The sequence below is a fragment of the Clytia hemisphaerica genome, unplaced genomic scaffold, assembly GCF_902728285.1.
Source record: "Clytia hemisphaerica strain Z4C2 unplaced genomic scaffold, Clytia hemisphaerica genome assembly, whole genome shotgun sequence".
Classification (NCBI taxonomy): Eukaryota; Metazoa; Cnidaria; class Hydrozoa; order Leptothecata; family Clytiidae; genus Clytia; species Clytia hemisphaerica.
The window spans coordinates 115,281-135,289 of record NW_027103532.1 but is presented as its reverse complement, the minus strand read 5'-3'; the positions used below and the strand labels follow the sequence as shown (position 1 = coordinate 135,289).

At 37.0% G+C, this 20,009-nt stretch overlaps 1 protein-coding gene across 1 annotated transcript in view; it reads right to left on the bottom strand.

Moving 5' to 3' along the window:
- Positions 1-20,009, bottom strand: part of LOC136799686 (uncharacterized) — a 43,690-nt gene that overhangs the window by 21,458 nt on the left and 2,223 nt on the right. Inside the window, exons 3-15 of the mRNA XM_067056400.1 lie at positions 13,851-13,973; positions 13,541-13,663; positions 13,236-13,358; positions 12,624-12,746; positions 12,317-12,439; positions 11,717-11,839; positions 11,410-11,532; positions 11,100-11,222; positions 10,790-10,912; positions 10,333-10,455; positions 10,041-10,193; positions 7,896-9,055; positions 128-7,264 (exon numbers count right to left, since the gene is read on the bottom strand). Of these exons, the coding sequence (XP_066912501.1) occupies positions 128-7,264; positions 7,896-9,055; positions 10,041-10,193; positions 10,333-10,455; positions 10,790-10,912; positions 11,100-11,222; positions 11,410-11,532; positions 11,717-11,839; positions 12,317-12,439; positions 12,624-12,746; positions 13,236-13,358; positions 13,541-13,663; positions 13,851-13,973 (9,680 nt within the window). The remainder of the gene's footprint in view (positions 1-127; positions 7,265-7,895; positions 9,056-10,040; positions 10,194-10,332; positions 10,456-10,789; positions 10,913-11,099; positions 11,223-11,409; positions 11,533-11,716; positions 11,840-12,316; positions 12,440-12,623; positions 12,747-13,235; positions 13,359-13,540; positions 13,664-13,850; positions 13,974-20,009) is intronic.

Genomic DNA, 20,009 nt, shown 5'->3' with positions numbered 1-20,009 from the left:
CTTTAGGACATTATTTTTTGATTCTACTTCCTTTTATTCAACTTAGAATTTGGCCTAAATTACGCTTAATAAATCTTTTATCATGAAAAGAATCGTGTACGAAAAACGTTAAAAAACAATAAGTTACCTCTTCATAGTTCAATTTTTTGACCAGCATAAACTGACCATCAAAACGTCCATTGGATATCGGTGAAGAAGAATCGAGATAGAACGATGATGTTGAGCTACCAGCTTTCCATTGGACCAATACTCTTGCGTTATCGCCAGAATCCTTATCTGTGACTTGAATTGGGAAAAGAGTTGTGGGTACATGTGTATCTTCTGAGAGGTAGAGGTTAGTAGGTAGCCAGACTACATTCGGAGGGTTGTCGTTTATATCTGTGACTTGGATCTCGACAGTGGCTACATCAGTCAAAGCTGGTACACCTGTATCGTAGACGTTGGCACGAAGCCAGTGTGTATGATACTGCTCCATGTCCAAAGAAGACGTAGTCTGGATACAACCTGTTGTTTGGTTGATACTGAACACCTCTGCAGAGCTGCTTCCACGAATGTAGGTGAGGTCGTACCTAAGGTTGCTTTGGTCTTCGACATCTGTACCTTGGACACAACCAACGTTGGTGCCTGCTGGTGATTCTTCGACCACAGAAAAGATGTAATTAACACGATTGAATGTTGGTTCGTTATCATTCACATTGATCACCAGAACGGTAAATTCTTTCGATGTTGTAAACAAACCATCCTTAACATTGATTCTGAATACGTATCGGTTCTGCTTTTCATAATCTAAAGCTTCGGTCAAAAACACAGTTCCTTTGGTATGAATGACATCAAAAGGTACTGGATTCTCGTCCACAGATTCTAAACTGTACACCAAAGTGTCACCATCCAGATCTTCAGCTTGAAATTCGAATATTCGTTCAAGAACGGCGGTATTTTCAGGCACTCTGTATGTTGTTGTGGTGGTCTTGATGGTAGGTTGGTGAGTATTGACATTTAGAATGTCAATTCGTATAGGAACTCTACTTCTGCATGGTCTAGCTGATTGGTCTGAAGCCTCTACGTAGAAATCATGTCTCGGGTAATCTTTGTAGTCCGGTAATGTTTTATTGAGACTGATTTCACCAAACTGGTCAGTGATGAAGTATGGAGTACCAAATATATAGTAATAAATCGTTGAGCTGATGTCTGAATCTTCCGCACTCACTTTGAGAATAGATTTTCCTGGAGCGAATGTTTCATTAATGGTTGTTTGATATGATGGTTGTTGGAAGACTGGGCAGTGATCGTTGGTGTCATTTAAGTGGACTGTTATGATCGCATTATTGGTGGAGATCAACACTGGGTCACCCTGGTCCTTTGCTGAGATGGTTAATACATATCGTATCACTATCTCAGCGTCTAATGGTGCTTGCAGATAAATGTTTCCACTTTGCTCGTCAATTGTGAACGGACTTGATGGAAATGATGCAATTATATTATCCCTAAGCACAGTCAAAGCCTCCAAAATTTCATACTTAATTTTACTGTTAAAACCAGAATCAGCGTCTGTTGCTGAAACAGATTCAACGAAGGATCCGATTGGTAGATTCTCCTTCAGATAGACAGATTTTTCAGTCTCGTTAAAAACAGGTCGATGATCATTCGCATCTACGATGTTGACGAAAACGTTGGCAGTTCCGGTGAATTGATTGTCACCAACTTTATTGATTGCAATTGCTTTTAGAACGTGTAGTTTTTGGGTCTCATAGTCTAAAGATTGTTTTAGAGTGATATCACCAGTGTTTGGGTTTATATCAAAGAAATCTGAATCTTCAAGAGAGTATTCAATTTTGCCACCGTCCAAATCTGAAGCTGTCACTGTCAATAATACAGAAGGTCCAACAGGTGTTTGCTCTGAGATTGTGATTTCATAATTGGCAATATGGAATTTAGGTTGATGGTTATCAACATTGATGATTGTAATGAAAATACGACATTGAGAATGATATTTTCCATCCGTTACATTGACAAATAACGTGTAATTATGTTGGTGATTAAAATCTAATTCTCTCTCCAGCGCGATAATTCCTGAGCGAGAATCGATAGAGAAAGTGTTTTCACTTGACGCATCATCAGTTATGTTGAGTAGGTGATAGGTTAAATCGTTCATGTCAACATCGGAAGCTTGAAGTTTGGTAATTTCACTACCGATCGGTAAAATCTCCAGGATACTGATATTAACTTTTGGTTGGTGAAATACTGGTGCATTGTCGTTAATGTTTAAGACATCGATTGTTAACGTGGTACTTGATTCTAATAGTGGTATACCATGATCTTGAGCTGTGACGTATAGAGGGAGTTTGATGAATCTTTGGCTTTTATGAAGTAGATTGTCAACATCGATGGTAAGGTTCGTTGTATGAATACAACCATTGGAGTCTATGGTAAAGCTATCGGAAAAAACAGTGTCGAAGATGCTGTAACTGATGTTGTTATTTGGGGAGGTGCCATCTGCGTCTATAGCTTTAACACAACCAATAAAAACATTTTCACTAAACTCTTCATTGATTTCGAATAAGTGGTCTTCACTGGTGAAAACAGGTTTGTGATCATTGACATCCAGAATTGAAAATTCTATGGTTTGGAAAACTACTTTCATTGGTGACAAATCGGTATCAATAACTTGAATCGAGATATTGTATTTTGAACCAGCCATTAGATTTTCGTAGTCTAGCTGTTTCATTAGGAAAATAGACCCGTCTGAAGTGATTTGGAAGTGGTCCCAGTAAACAGAGTTTGGTCTGATTGAGAACTGCATTGAATTCTGTCCAGCATCTTTGTCTTCAACTTCAACTTTAAAGACTTGTGTCCCAACTGGTGTGTCTTCAAAGAAACTGAATCTATTGGTTGACACAAAGACTGGATCGTGGTCATTTATATTAAGGATATCGAACACAATTTTCGTGAAGCCTTGACATGACTGTTTGTTTATATCGGTTGCTATGGCAGTGAACTCGACACGCGTTGTGTTTTCGTAATCAAATGGTGTCACAATAGATAGCATACCCGTTGTTGGATGAAGTTCTACATGCTCCGACGGATGTGCCAAACTGTATTCGATTGTTTTCTTGTTCTGGTCACAATCAAGATCATTAGCTTTGACTGGAAATAAATTAGGATACAGAGAATCTTCTGTAAGTGTTGCTTTGTATAAAGGAGCAATAAACATTGGACAATTATCATTTGAATCCATCACATTGACTGTTATGAACGTGTTTGGATTTGTTTTGAAATTCTGAGCATCTCTTGCTTCAACTTGTAATACCATCTGCTGTTGAGCACAATGTAAAGGTGTCTTCAATAAAATGTACGCGTTTAGTTTATTCACTTTTAACTCGTAAGGATCTGTATCTCCTAGTAATTGAAATTGCATCCCACCATCTAATTGCGAGGCCGTGTCTTGATCATCTACGTGAAGGAAAGCGATTGTATGCCCAACTGGTGTCGTTTCTGAGATGTTAACCACAAAGTTTGTCGGCGTGGTGAAGACTGGAATTTCATCAACCCTGTCTAGAACATTGACAATAACTTGGCAAGCGTCTGTATATGGAGGTGTCGAATCATCACTAGCCTCTACCATAAAGGAATAATGTCTTTGTGTTTCAAAATCAAGTATTTGGTTTAATGTGATTTTTCGCGTCGTTTGATCAATCCCGAATAAATCCCCGTAATCCGATATCACTTTCAAAGTAATCCGATCGGAATCAGAGTCGGTGACCTCTAATGCTGGCCAAATGAATTGGATGAGAAATAGATTAGTACCTTCCGCATAATCGAAAGTGTAAACACTTTGGCTAAACCTCGGTGCTGAACGAACCGTCTGTAAAATAGTGATATTAACCATCGCCTCTGTTAAAGAAGACAGGCCACCTTTATCAGATACAGATACGCTCAAAGTAATGATTTGTTCGACATCAGATGCTAACGACGCATTAACGGTTATCATCCCTGTAGTAGATGAGATCGTAAATCTTGAATCTTCAGTGGTTAACGAATACACTAAATCACCAAGTATTCCACTATCCTTATCTTCAGCTTGTATTTGAACAACTTGATGACCAATAGGTGCATCTTCATGAACAACAACTTGATAGAAGGTAGGCGAGATGACAGGTCGGTTATCGTTCACATCTATGATTTGCACATCAACTAAAGCATAAGAGGCTAGGGAAGGTCTACCCTTATCTCTGGCTTCAACGACTAACGTATAGTTTTGCACTTGTTCAAAATCCATTAAATGGGGTGAGCTTTTGGTAATGAGACCTGACGTTGGATGAATGTAGAAAGGAACTCTTATTTGATAGTCAAGCTCTGAGAGATTGTTTTGAATCAAACGGTACTCAGCCTCAGCGTTATCTCCGAAATCTCCATCTTTGGTTGAAACAGATATGACAGTTGTACCAAGAGCACTGTCTTCGGCAATTATGGCAGAATACGGTTCTCCAATGAACTCTGGTGGATTATTGTTGATGTCTTGAATGTAGATTGTGATTGTAGTTGAGTTCCATGTAAGTCCCCAAGATGCTTTGACCACAACTTGAATTTCAGAATACACTGAATCTAGAGACCTCAGCAAGGATACTGTTCCATCTGAAGCTTCGATTTGAAGGAAATCGGTAACATTTACGGTAGTGCCATCTCTGGTTAAAACAGTCTCATTGGTGATTTCGAAGGTCATCGTACATGGATCAAGACATTGATCTGCACTTCTTGCTTCCACTTGGAATATCTTACCGACGGGTGTATTTTCCTTGAAATCATACACAAAAGGACCTTCGAATATCGGTTTGTGCTCAAATACTGGTAGAATATCCACAATGACGTTTGTGATACCAATAAGAGTGCCATCACTGACAAGAACAACAAATCGAACAGTTCTCCTTGTCTCGAAATCGAGTTCAGATTGTACCACGATTTCACTTTGGTTATTGACGCGAAACTTTTGTTGATCACCAGGTGCATTGTAAGTCAATGTGGCATTGATATCGATATCACTGGCAAATAGTTGTCCAATAGTGGTTCCTATCGCTGTGTCTTCAGATACACTAAATCGATATTCAGTCTGGTTGAATTGAGGTGCGTTATCATTGATGTCCTGAATAACGATTGATCGATGAAGAGGTTCTGGAAATAGGTTGCCAGCACTATCGGCAACCGTTATATATATTTGATACACACTTTGAGTTGATGCATCTAGAGTTGAAGTCACCACCAAAAAGCCTGTACCATTTGATGATAACATCTCAAAAGGAAGTGCAGTGGCAGCTCGTTTACGGCGAGCAGCTAATGGTGGAGGTGTTGTTGATATTGTAAATATAAGATTTGGTGAATCTGGATCATTAGCTTCAATGTATCCAACAATGGTTCCCATCGGTGCATTTTCTTGTACTGAGAATGTTCCGGTCAATTCTGAAGTAATCGTTGGTCCCTCATCGTCGATATTAATGACAGAGACAGTGACAATTACAGTGGATATGAACTGTCCATCTGTAGCTTTGATGACAAGATTGTATTCAGGAGAATCCTCATAATTCAATTGTACCTTGGTGGAAACATCTCCGGTCTCTTGGTTGATTTCGAATAAGTCATTATGAGTTGGATTTTCAAAAGAGATTTCGATTGCTGGATCTGTAATAGAGATATTGAGATTAACCAAGAATTGTGGTTGAACACCTTCCTGGATCGAAACGCTGTATTGTGCTTGTGTAAAAATAGATGCTGCATCTTTGGTGATTGCCAGATGCACCAAGCATGTATCTTCGTGTGAACCTCCATTGTTAGTGACAGAGACATTCAAAGTTGCATTGTCAGCATCTTTTAAGCTCTTTGTAATCTCCAGAACACCGGTTGAGGGATTGATTTGATACAGTTCATCATCGTTACCATGGAGAATCGAATAAAAAAACTCTTCTGGCCCATCTAAATCAGTTGCTGAAAGTGTAAGAATTTGCATTCCGATCGGCGAAGAATCCCGAATTTGAATCCAATATTCCGATTTGGTGAAGGCTGGAAGAACATCATTTACATCCAAAACGTCGACTTCAAACTTTTTCGCTTCGTTTTCAGTGTTTGGCACCATGAGGCCGTTTTCGTCCACATTGAATGCCGAGATGAATAAAGTGAACAACTTTCGTTCTTCAAAATCGAGAGGTTTTTGGAGAGTCAATTTTCCTGTGATGCTATCTAAGCCAAAATAGGTCAATTCTTCTTCTATCCCGGTCATTTTGAATCGGATGATTCCGTTACTTGGTATATCTGCATCGGTGGCTTCAAATTGAATGATTTCAGAAGGTGTTGTTATGTTTTCAAAAAGAGAAATAGCTGATTGAAAGTTTTTGAAGATTGGTTTTTCATCGTTCACGTCTGTAATTGTGAAATTAAATTCTTGTCGAGCAGTAAAAATACCATCACTATACACAAGTTCAAATGTGTAGAAATCCTTTCGTTCCCGATCTATGTCTTTGATTGAGATACGACCTGTTCTATTGTCCAATTCGAAATCATTTTGTGGGGGTTCGAACTCGAAAAACGGGTTTCCAAATTTATCCGGGTCGATAATCTGGTTGAAGGAGGACGGATTAAACATTATAGTCCTCGGACTGAGACTTTCTGGAAATGATAAGTAATAGAAATTAAGGTCTTGTTGTTGAAATTGTGGCGCAACATCATTCACATCTGTTAAATGGACAATCACTCGTGTTCGCGCGGTCACACCTCCTTCTTGAGCGGTGACATCGATAGAATGCGAAGCTTGAGTCTCCCGATCGAGCTCATTCTGAACAACAAGGATTGCAGTGAGAGGCCCTGATTTTTCTGCCTTGAAAAGACTCGAAGTCGAGGTGAAAGTTACGCTTGGGTTCAAGTCTGCATCAATGACCTGAAGTAGGCCAAATGCGAAATCAAGATCACTGGCTTCCGATATTTCAAACTCGTAGATACTTTTGGAGAACACAACTTGATTCTCATCAATATTAGTGATATTTATCTTTAGATTCACCACAGCCTTTCTCAGTCCTCCATCACTTGCTGTGATATTGAAATCATAGAAGCTCTTCCTTTCGTAATCTAAAGGTTGGATTAAAGTAATGGTAGCAAAATCATTTTGGTAAGTGATTGAGAATTGTGTCTGTGGTGGTGAGAGGTTGAAAGTCAGCGTATCATTGTCAGCATCTGAGACTTCGAACAAAGCAACGATGGATCCGATAGCTTGACTTTCTTGTAGCTAAAAAGAAGAAAAATGAAATGACAGCTGGATACTTTGAAGAAGAAATTGAAGATAAAATAACCTTGATATAATTCAGGGGAAAGGTGGAATAGTTGAGACTCAAAAAGAAAACAGAAGTGAGATCTTTACTCAAACAATTCAATATTTTTGGATCGAAAACTTCATTCGTAATCCGTAGTCGTAGCTCCCTCAAAAGTAGTACACACCAGAGAAACTAAGGATATTTAAAAGAAGCGCTTTTACATTGTCCTACCCATAGATATAAAAAACGCTAGATTAGACCACAGTAGCCCCATCTAGTATTTTATATAATGGGCTCTTCCATAAAATGTTCGTACAAGGGGGCAGGGCGGGTGGAGGATATGTTTCGGGGGGGGGGATAGTGAAAAATCTTCAAAATTTGCCTTCTCTGGGGGTTAAGTTGCTCTCTTTGGTGGTAATTTTACTCTGTTTGAGGGTAATTTTTAATGTCTAGGGCGGTCAGCTAATGCTTGTCCGTGCGGTTAGACCTGCTGTCCGGGGGTCAAAAGTCACGATGTTCGGGGGGGTAAATTTCAAAAAATGTTATATCCTCCACCCCCCATATTCCAATTTTTTCTGGAAAAGCCCAATATATCTTTGATCTAACCTCTATTTCTTTATCGTCATCTCCAAAGACTGGATCGTTGTCATTTAAATTCAAAACATGAATATGTAGGTTGGCCGTACTGGTGAATATACCATCAGATGCTTGTACAGTGAATAAATACTGTGAGATGGATTCATAATTTAAAGGTTGTTGTAGTGTAATTAATCCTGATGTAGGATTGATAGTGAGTACTGGTGTTGATGTTAAGAGACTGTAACCTATGTTAGACATTCCTTCATCAACACCTCCGTCGATGTCTGTGGCACTGATATCGTTGAAAGATGCTGGATGATTATTCTCATTAATATACCAATGATAGTTGGCTTGTGTGAATACAGGAGCATGCTCATTTGCGTTTAGGATTGTAATGTATATGTCAGCTAACGAGGACTGAGTTCCATCAAGGTTGTAGGCGAGGAAGGAAAGCTTGTAGCTTGTGGCTGCTTCGTAATTTAAAGCTGTGTTCACTGTGAGGATACCATCTTGAGTCATTGTAAACTTGTTGCTATCGTTACGGAAAACAATACCGAATGTTGTTGATTGGTGGTCTTTGTTTCCTTCGCCAAGAGCATCTCCGTCTGAAGCTGAGACTCGGAGAATCTCAGTATTGACGCCGATCGATTCTGAAATTGTGACAAAGTAGGTAGAGTTATCAATCACCGGGTTATGGTCATTTTCATTCGCAACCAATATACGAACTGGAGTGTTTTCAGATGAGATATCACCTATCTTATCATAAGCTACAATTGAGAATATAAATTCAGTGTATTGTTCATAGTCCAGAGATTTCAGCAATGAGATCGATCCAGAATCGGTGATATTGAAGAATCCAAAGTTGTGGTCGGTAGCTATCAAACTGTAAAAGATTTCTTCTCTTTGAGTTGCGTTTCGGTTGATGATGTTAACTTGTAGAATACTGTCTCCAGCTCTGGCAGATTCGCTGACGTACGTTGCGTACGAATCAAGATCGAATTTCGGTCGATCGTATGGTCTGCGAACAAAGAAGACATCAGCAAAAACAAAAGCACCAGTTGGAGTTGAGAATCGAAGTTTGATGGAACAAGTATCCATTACATCTGTGGCATTCTTGACAAGTTTGATGTAAAAACTTGATTTGGAGTGAGTTGGTAGGAATAACGTGAAAGCCGAATTGCAATCGTCTACAAATAAAGAAAAGAAGATTTTCGATACAAATCTCTCTGTTCCATAATAAAATAGTATTTTTAACTAAGGTATTTGTAATATGTTTAATGTTTACAAAGGGTGTTTCTTGATAATATGAATTATAAGATGAGCTACAATCAACTTCGTAATATTTGAGAAAAAAGGGAAATTCCCACGAAGTCTTATAGCCAAAAAGGATTTTGCAAAGGTGCTCTTACTAAGGTTTAGAGTTTTAACTCGAGTGTTCTGAGGATCAAAACGTTCAAGATTGGTCCAATAAGGCTCAAGATATCGCATGCAAGTCTATAAACCCTCCCAAATGGAACTTTTCGCCTACATTTAAATTAAATAACCTAAAAGCGAGTTTCTCGCCCAGTCTTCAAATTTTTAAAAGCGAGGAAATAACCAAAATTCTCAATATATTTTGAAAGAGATTATGGCTCAGCAAGGTGAAATGTGATACATATTTTGAACATTATTTTTTTTCTGGAGTAGAACATTATTCCAGAAAAAGACTGCATGCGATGAGGGTGTTGAGGATGTAAACGTAAAAAGGGCTGGATATCTAGCAGGTCAAAAAATAAAGCCATTTTTGTGGATATCCAGGGGACCATTCGTCAAAAAACTCGTTTGTCATATTTGCTATGATTTTGTATCCCGCTGCATAAAATTTATTTCCGAATTTCACAAATACTTGTCTCTTTAAAGAGAGCTTACGTTTATCAAATAACACTTTGCTCGCAAATCCGAGAAAAAGGTAGATTGCTACTACGACTACTACTAGATAGAAACTTGGCGATGTTACAGAGAAAGGATGAATCTTTGCTAGAAATTTAATAGTGGTAAAAGCTTATCGCCTGAGACGGAAAATTGCAAATTAGCACATGTTCTTAAAATTTTGGTGAACTATGCAAAAATTTGAAGCGTAAAAGCCTCTTTATATATTCACTGAGACGGAAAATTTTCAATACTGATTCTTACCAGTTTCAATGACACCAGATGTTTGAACGACTGTTCCACTCTCATCCAGTGAAATTGCTTTGATTTCTTCTACAAATTCACCGAGTTGAGTATTGTTACCAATGATAACGGTATATGAATTGCTGGTTAAATGTGGAGGGTTCGGTAATATACCTTTTTGAAAGAAGAAAATATATAAATTGTCAGAATAAAATATTTTCGGAGAATTCTTTATGAAAGATATATTTATTTATCCCCCCTCCCGGAGTTAAAAGCACCTTCGGTTAAGGTTCAATTTTCAGTTTTCACTTACCACTGCATTGTTGGCCATCACCATAGAAACCATCGTCACAAACACAAGTAAAAGCACCAAGTGTATTGGTACATGCTGCATTAGCATGACAAGGTGATGTTATTACAGAGCACTCGTCAATATCTGTTGAAAAACAGGCACAAAAAATGTGTCAAATGTTTTGCATAAGAAGATGTATCAAGATATATTATAAAGATCAAAATGTATCCTTTTTGGAGCGCATAAAAGTCGTTAAAACTTTAGAGTATGCATCTTTAAGTAATATTGACCTTAATCCCGGACTAAACATTGTGGCAGAGATTCCCATCCCCGTAAGGTCAATATTGCCGTATCGAAGCTGCCATTGGAAAGAAAAAGTCAACACATCAACGTTAATATCAAGGGGGAATGACTTTCCAACCAATGGGCACAATTTAGTCAAGGACTATAGTTTGTTTAAAATAGTTTAGAAGAGCACCTGTACAGGTTATCCCATCTCCATTGAAACCAGTCTTGCAAAAGCATGAAAAAGTGCCAGGAGTATTTGTGCAAGTAGCATCAGTTGAACACGGCGAAGGTGATGCAGCACACTCATCAATGTCTTGAACGAAAATTACAAAAATAAATAATATTTTATTGTTGACTTTTATTTTTGTATGAACTGAAAGAGGCTTTTATTATCACCCAAGTAGAAAACTACTGTAAACTATCCCTCCATCATAATTAGTCTCCTTCCTCAGTGCAAACACTTAGACAGACAATACGTAAAACATGAACAAAACACACACCTGTGCAAGTTGTTCCATTCCCTGTAAAGCCTGCATTGCAAACGCATGAATAATTGCCAGGAGTATTTGTGCAAGTGGCATCAGTTGAACACGGCGAAGGTGATGCAGCACACTCATCAATGTCTTGAACGAAAATTACAAAAATAAATAATATTTTGTTGTTGACTTTTATTTTTGTATGAACTGAAAGAGGCTTTGATTGTCACCCAAGTAGAAAACTACTATAAACTATCCCTCCATCACAATTAGTCTCCTTCCTCAGTGCAAACACTTAGACAGACAATACGTAAAACATGAACAAAACACACACCTGTGCAAGTTGTTCCATTCCCTGTAAAGCCTGCATTGCAAACGCATGAATAAGTGCCAGGAGTATTTGTGCAAGTAGCATCAGTTGAACACGGCGAAGGTGATACAGCACACTCATCAATGTCTTGAACGAAAATTAAAAAAATGAATAATATTTTGTTGTTGACTTTTATTTTTGTACGAACTGAAAGAGGCTTTGATTATCACCCAAGTAGAAAACTACTGTAAACTATTCCTCTGTCACAATTAGTCCCCTTCAGTGCAAAGACTTAGGCAGACAAAACGTAAAACATGAACAAAACGCACACCTGTGCAAGTTGTTCCATTCCCTGTAAAGCCTGCATTGCAAACGCATGAATAAGTACCAGGAGTATTTGTGCAAGTGGCATCAGTTGAACAAGGCGAATTTGTTACATCACACTCATCAATGTCTTAAGTGAAAATTACAAAAATAAATGACATTGTTGTGTTGTTTTTTATTAAAAACAGCTTTGATTGTTATCCATTTGGAAAACTACTGTAAACTACCACTCCGTCACAATCAGTCTCCTTCTTTTCTTCATGTAAAAACTTAAACAGACAAAATAAAGACAGAACACACACCTATACAAGTTGTTCCATTCCCTGAAAAACCTGTATTGCAAACGCATGAATAATTGCCAGGAGTATTTGTGCAAGTAGCATCAGTTGAACAAGGCGAAGGTGATGCAGCACACTCATCAATGTCTTGAACGAAAATTGAAAAAATGAATAATATTTTGTTGTTGACTTTTATTTTTGTATGAACTGAAAGAGGCTTTGATTGTCACCCAAGTAGAAAACTACTATAAACTATCCCTCCATCACAATTAGTCTCCTTCCTCAGTGCAAACACTTAGACAGACAATACGTAAAACATGAACAAACACCTGTGCAAGTTGTTCCATTCCCTGTAAAGCCTGCATTGCAAACGCATGAATAAGTGCCAGGAGTATTTGTGCAAGTAGCATCAGTTGAACACGGCGAAGGTGATACAGCACACTCATCAATGTCTTGAGCGAAAATTACAAAAATGAAGAATATTTTGTTGTTGACTTTTATTTTTGTATGAACTGAAAGAGGCTTTGATTATCACCCAAGTAGAAAACTACTGTAAACTATCCCTCTGTCACAATTAGTTCCCTTCAGTGCAAAGACTTAGACAGACAAAACGTAAAACATGAATAAAACACACACCTGTGCAAATTGTTCCATTCCCTGTAAAGCCTGCATTGCAAACGCATGAATAATTGCTGGGGGTATTTGTGCAAGTAGCATCAGTCGAACACGGCGGAGGTGATGCAGCACACTCATCAATGTCTTGAACGAAAATTGAAAAAATGAATAATATTTTGTTGTTGACTTTTATTTTTGTATGAACTGAAAGAGGCTTTGATTGTCACCCAAGTAGAAAACTACTATAAACTATCCCTCCATCACAATTAGTCTCCTTCCTCAGTGCAAACACTTAGACAGACAATACGTAAAACATGAACAAACACCTGTGCAAGTTGTTCCATTCCCTGTAAAGCCTGCATTGCAAACGCATGAATAAGTGCCAGGAGTATTTGTGCAAGTAGCATCAGTTGAACACGGCGAAGGTGATACAGCACACTCATCAATGTCTTGAGCGAAAATTACAAAAATGAAGAATATTTTGTTGTTGACTTTTATTTTTGTATGAACTGAAAGAGGCTTTGATTATCACCCAAGTAGAAAACTACTATAAACTATCCCTCTGTCACAATTAGTTCCCTTCAGTGCAAAGACTTAGACAGACAAAACGTAAAACATGAATAAAACACACACCTGTGCAAGTTGTTCCATTCCCTGTAAAGCCTGCATTGCAAACGCATGAATAAGTGCCAGGAGTATTTGTGCAAGTGGCATCAGTTGAACAAGGCGAATTTGTTACGTCACACTCATCAATGTCTTAAGTGAAAATTACAAAAGTAAATGACATTTTTGTGTAGTTTTTTATAAATATACGAACTGAAAAACAGCTTTGATTGTTATCCAATTACAAAACTACTGTAAACTATCACTCAGTCACAATTAGTGTCCTTTCCTTTGTGTAAACACTTAAACAGACAAAATAAAGACAGAACACACACCTATACAAGTTGTTCCGTTCCCTGAAAAGCCTGTATTGCAAACGCATGCATAATTGCCAGGAGTATTTGTGCAAGTAGCATCAGTTGAACAAGGCGAAGGTGATACAGCACACTCATCAATGTCTTGAACGAAAATTAAAAAAATGAACAATATTTTGGTGTTGACTTTTATTTTTGTATGAACTGAAAGAGACTTTCATTATCACCCAAGTAGAAAACTACTGTAAACTATCCCTCTGTCACAATTAGTTCCCTTCCTCAGTGCAAAGACTTGGACAGACAATACGTAAAACATGAACAAAACACACACCTGAACAAGTTGTTCCATTCCCTGTAAAGCCTGCATTGCAAACGCATGAATAATTGCTGGGGGTATTTGTGCAAGTAGCATCAGTTGAACACGGCGGAGGTGATGCAGCACACTCATCAATGTCTTGAACGAAAATTTAAAAAATGAATATTATTTTGGTGTTGACTTTTATTTTTGTATGAACTGAAAGAGGCTTTGTTTATCACCCAAGTAGAAAACTAATTTCAACCATCCCTCTGTTGTAATTAGTTTTTTCCTCCCTCAGTGTAAACACTTAGACAGACAAAACGTAAAACATACACACACGCACAGCTTTGTATTTGTCTAAATAGAATTTTGTAGCTAAAGATTTTAGTTCATCAGTATCAAGGTTGTGAAAATCAGTGTCAGGATGATTTTAGTAACTTATTCCATTGTTTTGACGAAAGACGAGAGGAAGAGTTAAGTCCAAAATTTGTGGCAGAAGTTCTTGGCTCACTAAAGGTCACGAGTCTTAGTACAGTGTTTTGAAGAGTAAGAATTCTATGTGTGATAGTTTGTCACACAGTCCCCAGAGTTGACTAGCATAGCGAACATGAGAAGCAAAAATTGCATGATAAATGTTTAGAAGGATGTGAATTGGAACATAGTGACGGAGTTTGGATATTGCCCCATTTGCCCTTCTTAATTTAGCAGCAACGAAAGAAGTATGAACTTTTCCAGTTTAGATGATTGTCAAGGTGAACACCCAAATACTTCACACTCTTACTTGGTGATAGAATTTTCCTGCAAAGCTTAATTCATGGAATACAGTCCATCTGTCTCCAAGGAGAACAAAAAATAACAAACTTCTAGTCTCTAGTTACAACCGGTCTCAGTATTTTTAATGAAAATCATATTTTTTATACGCTACATATATATTTATCATACTCAATTTCCAGGTGAAGAGCCAATTGTAAAACTTTGGAGATACTGTGAAATATATCGTTATTATTATTATTATTATTATTATTATTAAACGCAGTTTTGCTAGCATTCAAGGAAATTTTGCTGGCATTAAGCTAGCTGACTAAAACTCTGAGATCAGCAACCCTTCCACAAAGACTCCATACAGTTTTTGAAAAATTTAGTAAATGAGTATCATCAGCAAAATGATATGTTTCAGAGGTTCTCATACAGCGGTGAAGATCGTTTATATAAAACAAGAACAGCAGAGGACCTAAGACTGAACCCTGAGGAACTCCATGATTAATAGATTTTAAAAGGGAATTTGAGCCTGCAAGAGAAACATACTGGGAGCGGTTAGTGAGGTAAGATCGGAACCAGTCGTTAACAATGCCTCTGACTCCGTAGTGATCGAGTTTTTCAAGTAAGATTTCGTGATCAACTGTGTCGAAAGCCTTTTGTAGATCGACAAATATACACCACAGGCAAACCCACCATTGTCAAAATAGTTTCGAATACGTTCGATGATATTAATGAGTGTATGCTCAGTAGAGTGAGCCTTACGAAAACCAAATTGTCGAGAGTAGATTTGATTATGGTTTTCAAGAAAGTCAGAGAGACGTGAATACATCACTTTCTCAAAAAAATTTTCAGTGTAAGATAAAAGTGAAATTGGCCTATAATTAGAGACTTCAAGGGGAGAACCTTTGTGTTTGAAGACAGGCACCACTTTAGATATTTTGAGAGTAGAGGGAAAAATACCACTGAGAAAGGAGTAGTTTATTAGCGCCGATATTGGAACAGAAATTTCAAGTCTTAAAAGTGTAAGGATTTTTATAGGAATACTATGAGGACCACTTGCTTTATTTATTGAGAAAGAGCCAATGACCTTCGCAATTTCTTGACAAGTGGTTGGTGCTAAGAGGATGGAAAGCAGATTTGGATCTTTCATGAAACTGCTGAAGTGATTGTAAGAAAGCGGCATTTTTTCACGAATAGAATCAGCTATAGTAGTGAAAAAATCATTTAAGGAATTGGCTACTTTCTCAGGATCTGATGTCAAAGAGTCACCTGTAATGATTGAAATGGGTGATTCTGAGCTAGCCCTTGTTGAGATTATATCACGAACAGAAGACCAGACTTTTCTAGAATTTTTAGTAGTGGTGTAGTGGTTTTTCTTATTACGCCTAGTCAAAGTGACTATCATATTTTGATATCTACGATATAATTCATAGAGTCGATCTAACATTCTTAGCTTGACTGTATTTCTATTGTTGGCTCAGTGTAGCGAAAAGGGCCTTTCAAATAGATGTGCCTGTGGTTTGTGGTTCCGTTCGCCAAAAGTTTTTGCGATAACGGCGTCATGTTTTTTCCTTAATTTCATAACTCTTGATAGACGGTGTTATACCTTTCGGTAATTAGTTCTCACAAAGTAAACAAGGGATGGCGCACATTATGAGCATATTTATTTTTCTTATAAGCATATACTTTGTAAGAACCAACTCAATAACTCTTGATAGATGGTGAAATACCTTCCGGTAATTAGTTCTTAAACAAAGTAAACAAAGAACAGTGCACAATATGCATATTTATTTTTCTTATAAGCATTTACTTAATAAGAATCAACTCAATAACTCTTGATAGATGATGATATACCTTTCGGTAATTAATTCTTACAAAGTAAACAAAGGATGGCGCACAATATGAGCATATTCATTTTTCTTATAAGCATTTACTTTAAAAGAATCAAATTAATAACTCTCGATAGCCGGTGATATATCTTTCGGTAATTAGTTCTTATAAAGTAAACAAAGGACGGCGCACAATATGAGCATATTCATTTTCTGTTATGGATTTGGATATGGAAGAGTTATGGATTTTTAAATTTTTTGGTTTGAAATATATTTTTGATTAAAGAAGCTCTACTCCTGGTTGGTTTTATCGAGCACTCTTTGAATATGATTTCACCTCATTTGATTAAGAATCAAATCAATAACTCTTGATAGACGTTGCAATGGCTTTTAAATAACCTTCAGTGAATAACCTTCAGTGAATTTACCGAAAGGTATATCACCATCTATCAAGAGTTATTGAGTTGATTCTTATAAAGTATATGCTTATAAGAAAAATATTGTGCACCCTCCTTTGTTTACTTTGTAAGAACTAATTACTGAAACTGAATTTATGAATACCGTCATGACCAATTTTGTTAATTTCAACACCGTTCTATAACAGTCTAACTTCCTTGGTGATGTCAGTTTTCAACTTCTTCAAGGCTGGTCTCTTCTTCTGCCTACATATTCATAATTTTAAGTTGATGGGCTTTCACGCCCCACGGGCTTCTTGTTTTATCATTATTAAAAACACTTTTCCGGATTTGTTTTGATCTGATTACCCATTTTCAACGCTCTATAGGTCTTTTTTTATTACCTCAGGGATTCGAATTAAGGGAAATTCCTTTTTTGTTGGGAAATTCCCTATTTAAACCACAAGTAGTTATTAACCGCTCTTAGCAACGTGAATTAGAAATTAGTAACCTTTCAAAAACTTGTCGTGTGACTATTACAGTAAAATGGCAGTTTAGTACAGTAGCGTTTAGTATGATATAATCAAGCCATTATATACCATTACAGTATTTTGCTAATAAAAGAGATGACAAAAAAAACAGATAAACAACTTTTCTTGTCACATTGGCGGGTCGTCTAGAAAGCGTACAGTCTGTGATACTAGCCGTTTTGGGGGACCGTTATTCTAGTCTTTTACTCTCACTGGTGCAAGATAATTACGTAAACATAAATGTAAATATATACCAACAACGAATTTATAAATGCTATCGACAATAGCACCATTTTACTTTGAAATAATACCACATATTAATTCAACGTACGTAGCAATGTATTAATACTTTAGCGCTAAAGCAGTCATAAGACAAGATTTGTTGTAAATAGAGAGACTGCAATAAGGCAATAGCTACTTAAGTGGGCGGGTTGGCGGGTTGTAATTAATTTAAACTGTGAATAGCTTCGGACAGCCACCCTTTTTTTAAAGTCTAACATCACGTGACTATGAAGCGCCAAAATAACAATAATAAGTTAATTTATTCTCTCTGTGGTTTTACCAGAGCTGCAAGGCACGGGTGTAAAGCATGAATCTTACATATTTTTGCAAATTTTTTTTATTAAACACCCTGTTTCGCAACCCCGATGGGACTTTTTTTCTCAGTGGGGATGAAATTTTCTATTGAAATCCCAATGGGAATAGAAAATTTATTTTCCAAGATTAAAAAATCTAGTTGAGATGGTTTTGGTGTTCAAAAATAAACATTGAATTTCGAATCGGGATGAAATAAAAATTAATTTCCCAGTGGGGGCTGAAATTCCATTTTCTCACGAGGAAGACATTTTGGCCGAATTTTCCAAGGGCACTCAGGGGTGTTATGGAAAATATTCTTAGAAAAAGCTGTGTAAGAGGTACCTTCACGAGAAGAATATTAGTTACTTACATAAAGCTATGACAGTTAAATTATCCGACGTCTTTGTCAGAATACCATTTGAAACCTGGCAAGAATAATTGCTAGCTCCTCTTTCGAAGTTGATTGTTTGATATATTTCATTATTTTCACCATTTATAACCATTCCATTGCGGAACCATTTATACGAAGTAAACGACCTGCCCCAAAGGGATGTACATTTAAGTTCCAGCTGTTCGTTTTCAATGATCGTTGAGTTACCACTTATTTCTGGCTTGTCGTCACCTGAGATAAAGACAGTGCTTCTTTTGATTGCAAACAAAATCAACTGGAATTTGTGGCACTTGAGGGTGAAAAAGTTTGTTCTAAAAATAGTTTTTACACAGACCCGATATCTACGACTAATTTAAAAATTCATTGCCGTAGAGGATCACGAAACGGTAAACGTGAGATACACTCTGGTACAGAGTACGTTAAAAATGCTGTAAAAGCGAGGCCATAATCTAAATAATCTAAATAATCTTTAATAAATTTGGATGCAGTAATTTCTGTATCCCAAAACAAAACATTGGTCTCTTAAAATAGAATGTAGGTTGCACGCATCCCCTCTGGTATGTTTTTGATATAGGGGATGCTAATCGTGTACAAAATCCCCGTCCGCGAGAGTTACCCCAAATTTGGAGCAACCAAATTTCAATTTTTTTTAAAAGGTTTAGAAATCTAACTAAGGATTGTACTAACTTCTGGTCATATAAATCTTTAATGCAAATTTAACGAATCTAAAAATCTACACGTCTTTTTTTTTTAAAGAAACTAGTTTTACCAAGCAGCCTCAATGTTTCTTAAGAAATCGGCCTTTTGAGCCTTAAATGTTTCTTACATGTTTCTAAACTTTTTGACATAATTAGCCTTGATTGGAAGGTTCTTATAAAAAACCGAATTAAAAAATGTTATTTTCTCAGCCTCAGCATGTTTCTTAGATGTTTCTTAGTTTTTAGGCATTCTGAGCCTCATGTTTCTTAAAAGTGTGTTTCTTAAAAAAAAAAGACGTGTATTGTGTAAAACTTAATAATCAAGATAATCAAATTGCTCATACAAACAAGGACGGTAATGCTCAGACGGAAATTCTATACACAATACGCATCTGCTATATCAACCCAAAGATTTATTATACACTGGATAAACGACTCATAAAACGATGGAGAGCGATCATTGTATTTCCTTTGTATCAGAAAACAATTGATGTTCTAGCTTTGTCCGTAAAGGACAACTGTCATGGCGGCTCGAAGATGTCTGAATTTTAAAAATGTTTATCATTGTTAATTTTAAAAAGTTCTCTAGCTCTTTCTTTTTGTACATTTGCAGAAAAAAAAGTTTGAAAGTAAGGCTAGCATTCCAAGCCGGATACATTTGTGAAATCTAATGTGAGAAAAACATCATTAGACAAGAAATTCAGACAAAATTGCTTATAGTGACACAAAACTTTCAATTGAAAATATTTTTCCAAGACTGTCCCCAGAAGAGCTGAAATTAACATACATAAGACTTGAGTGTCTTGGCTCCACTGTGGTATGAAAATCCTTTGGAGGCACGTGGTGGCAAGGTGGTTTTTTTGAGGTTGAAGTTTGAAAATTTCCGGTGTCAACATTAAATTTTTTATACACAACACGTCTTTTGCATCTTTCTCACAGCTTGAAACGTCATAACGACTTATAATTATCAATTACTTAAGTGGAAGAATCTAACTCTCACAGGAAAGTTTTAAG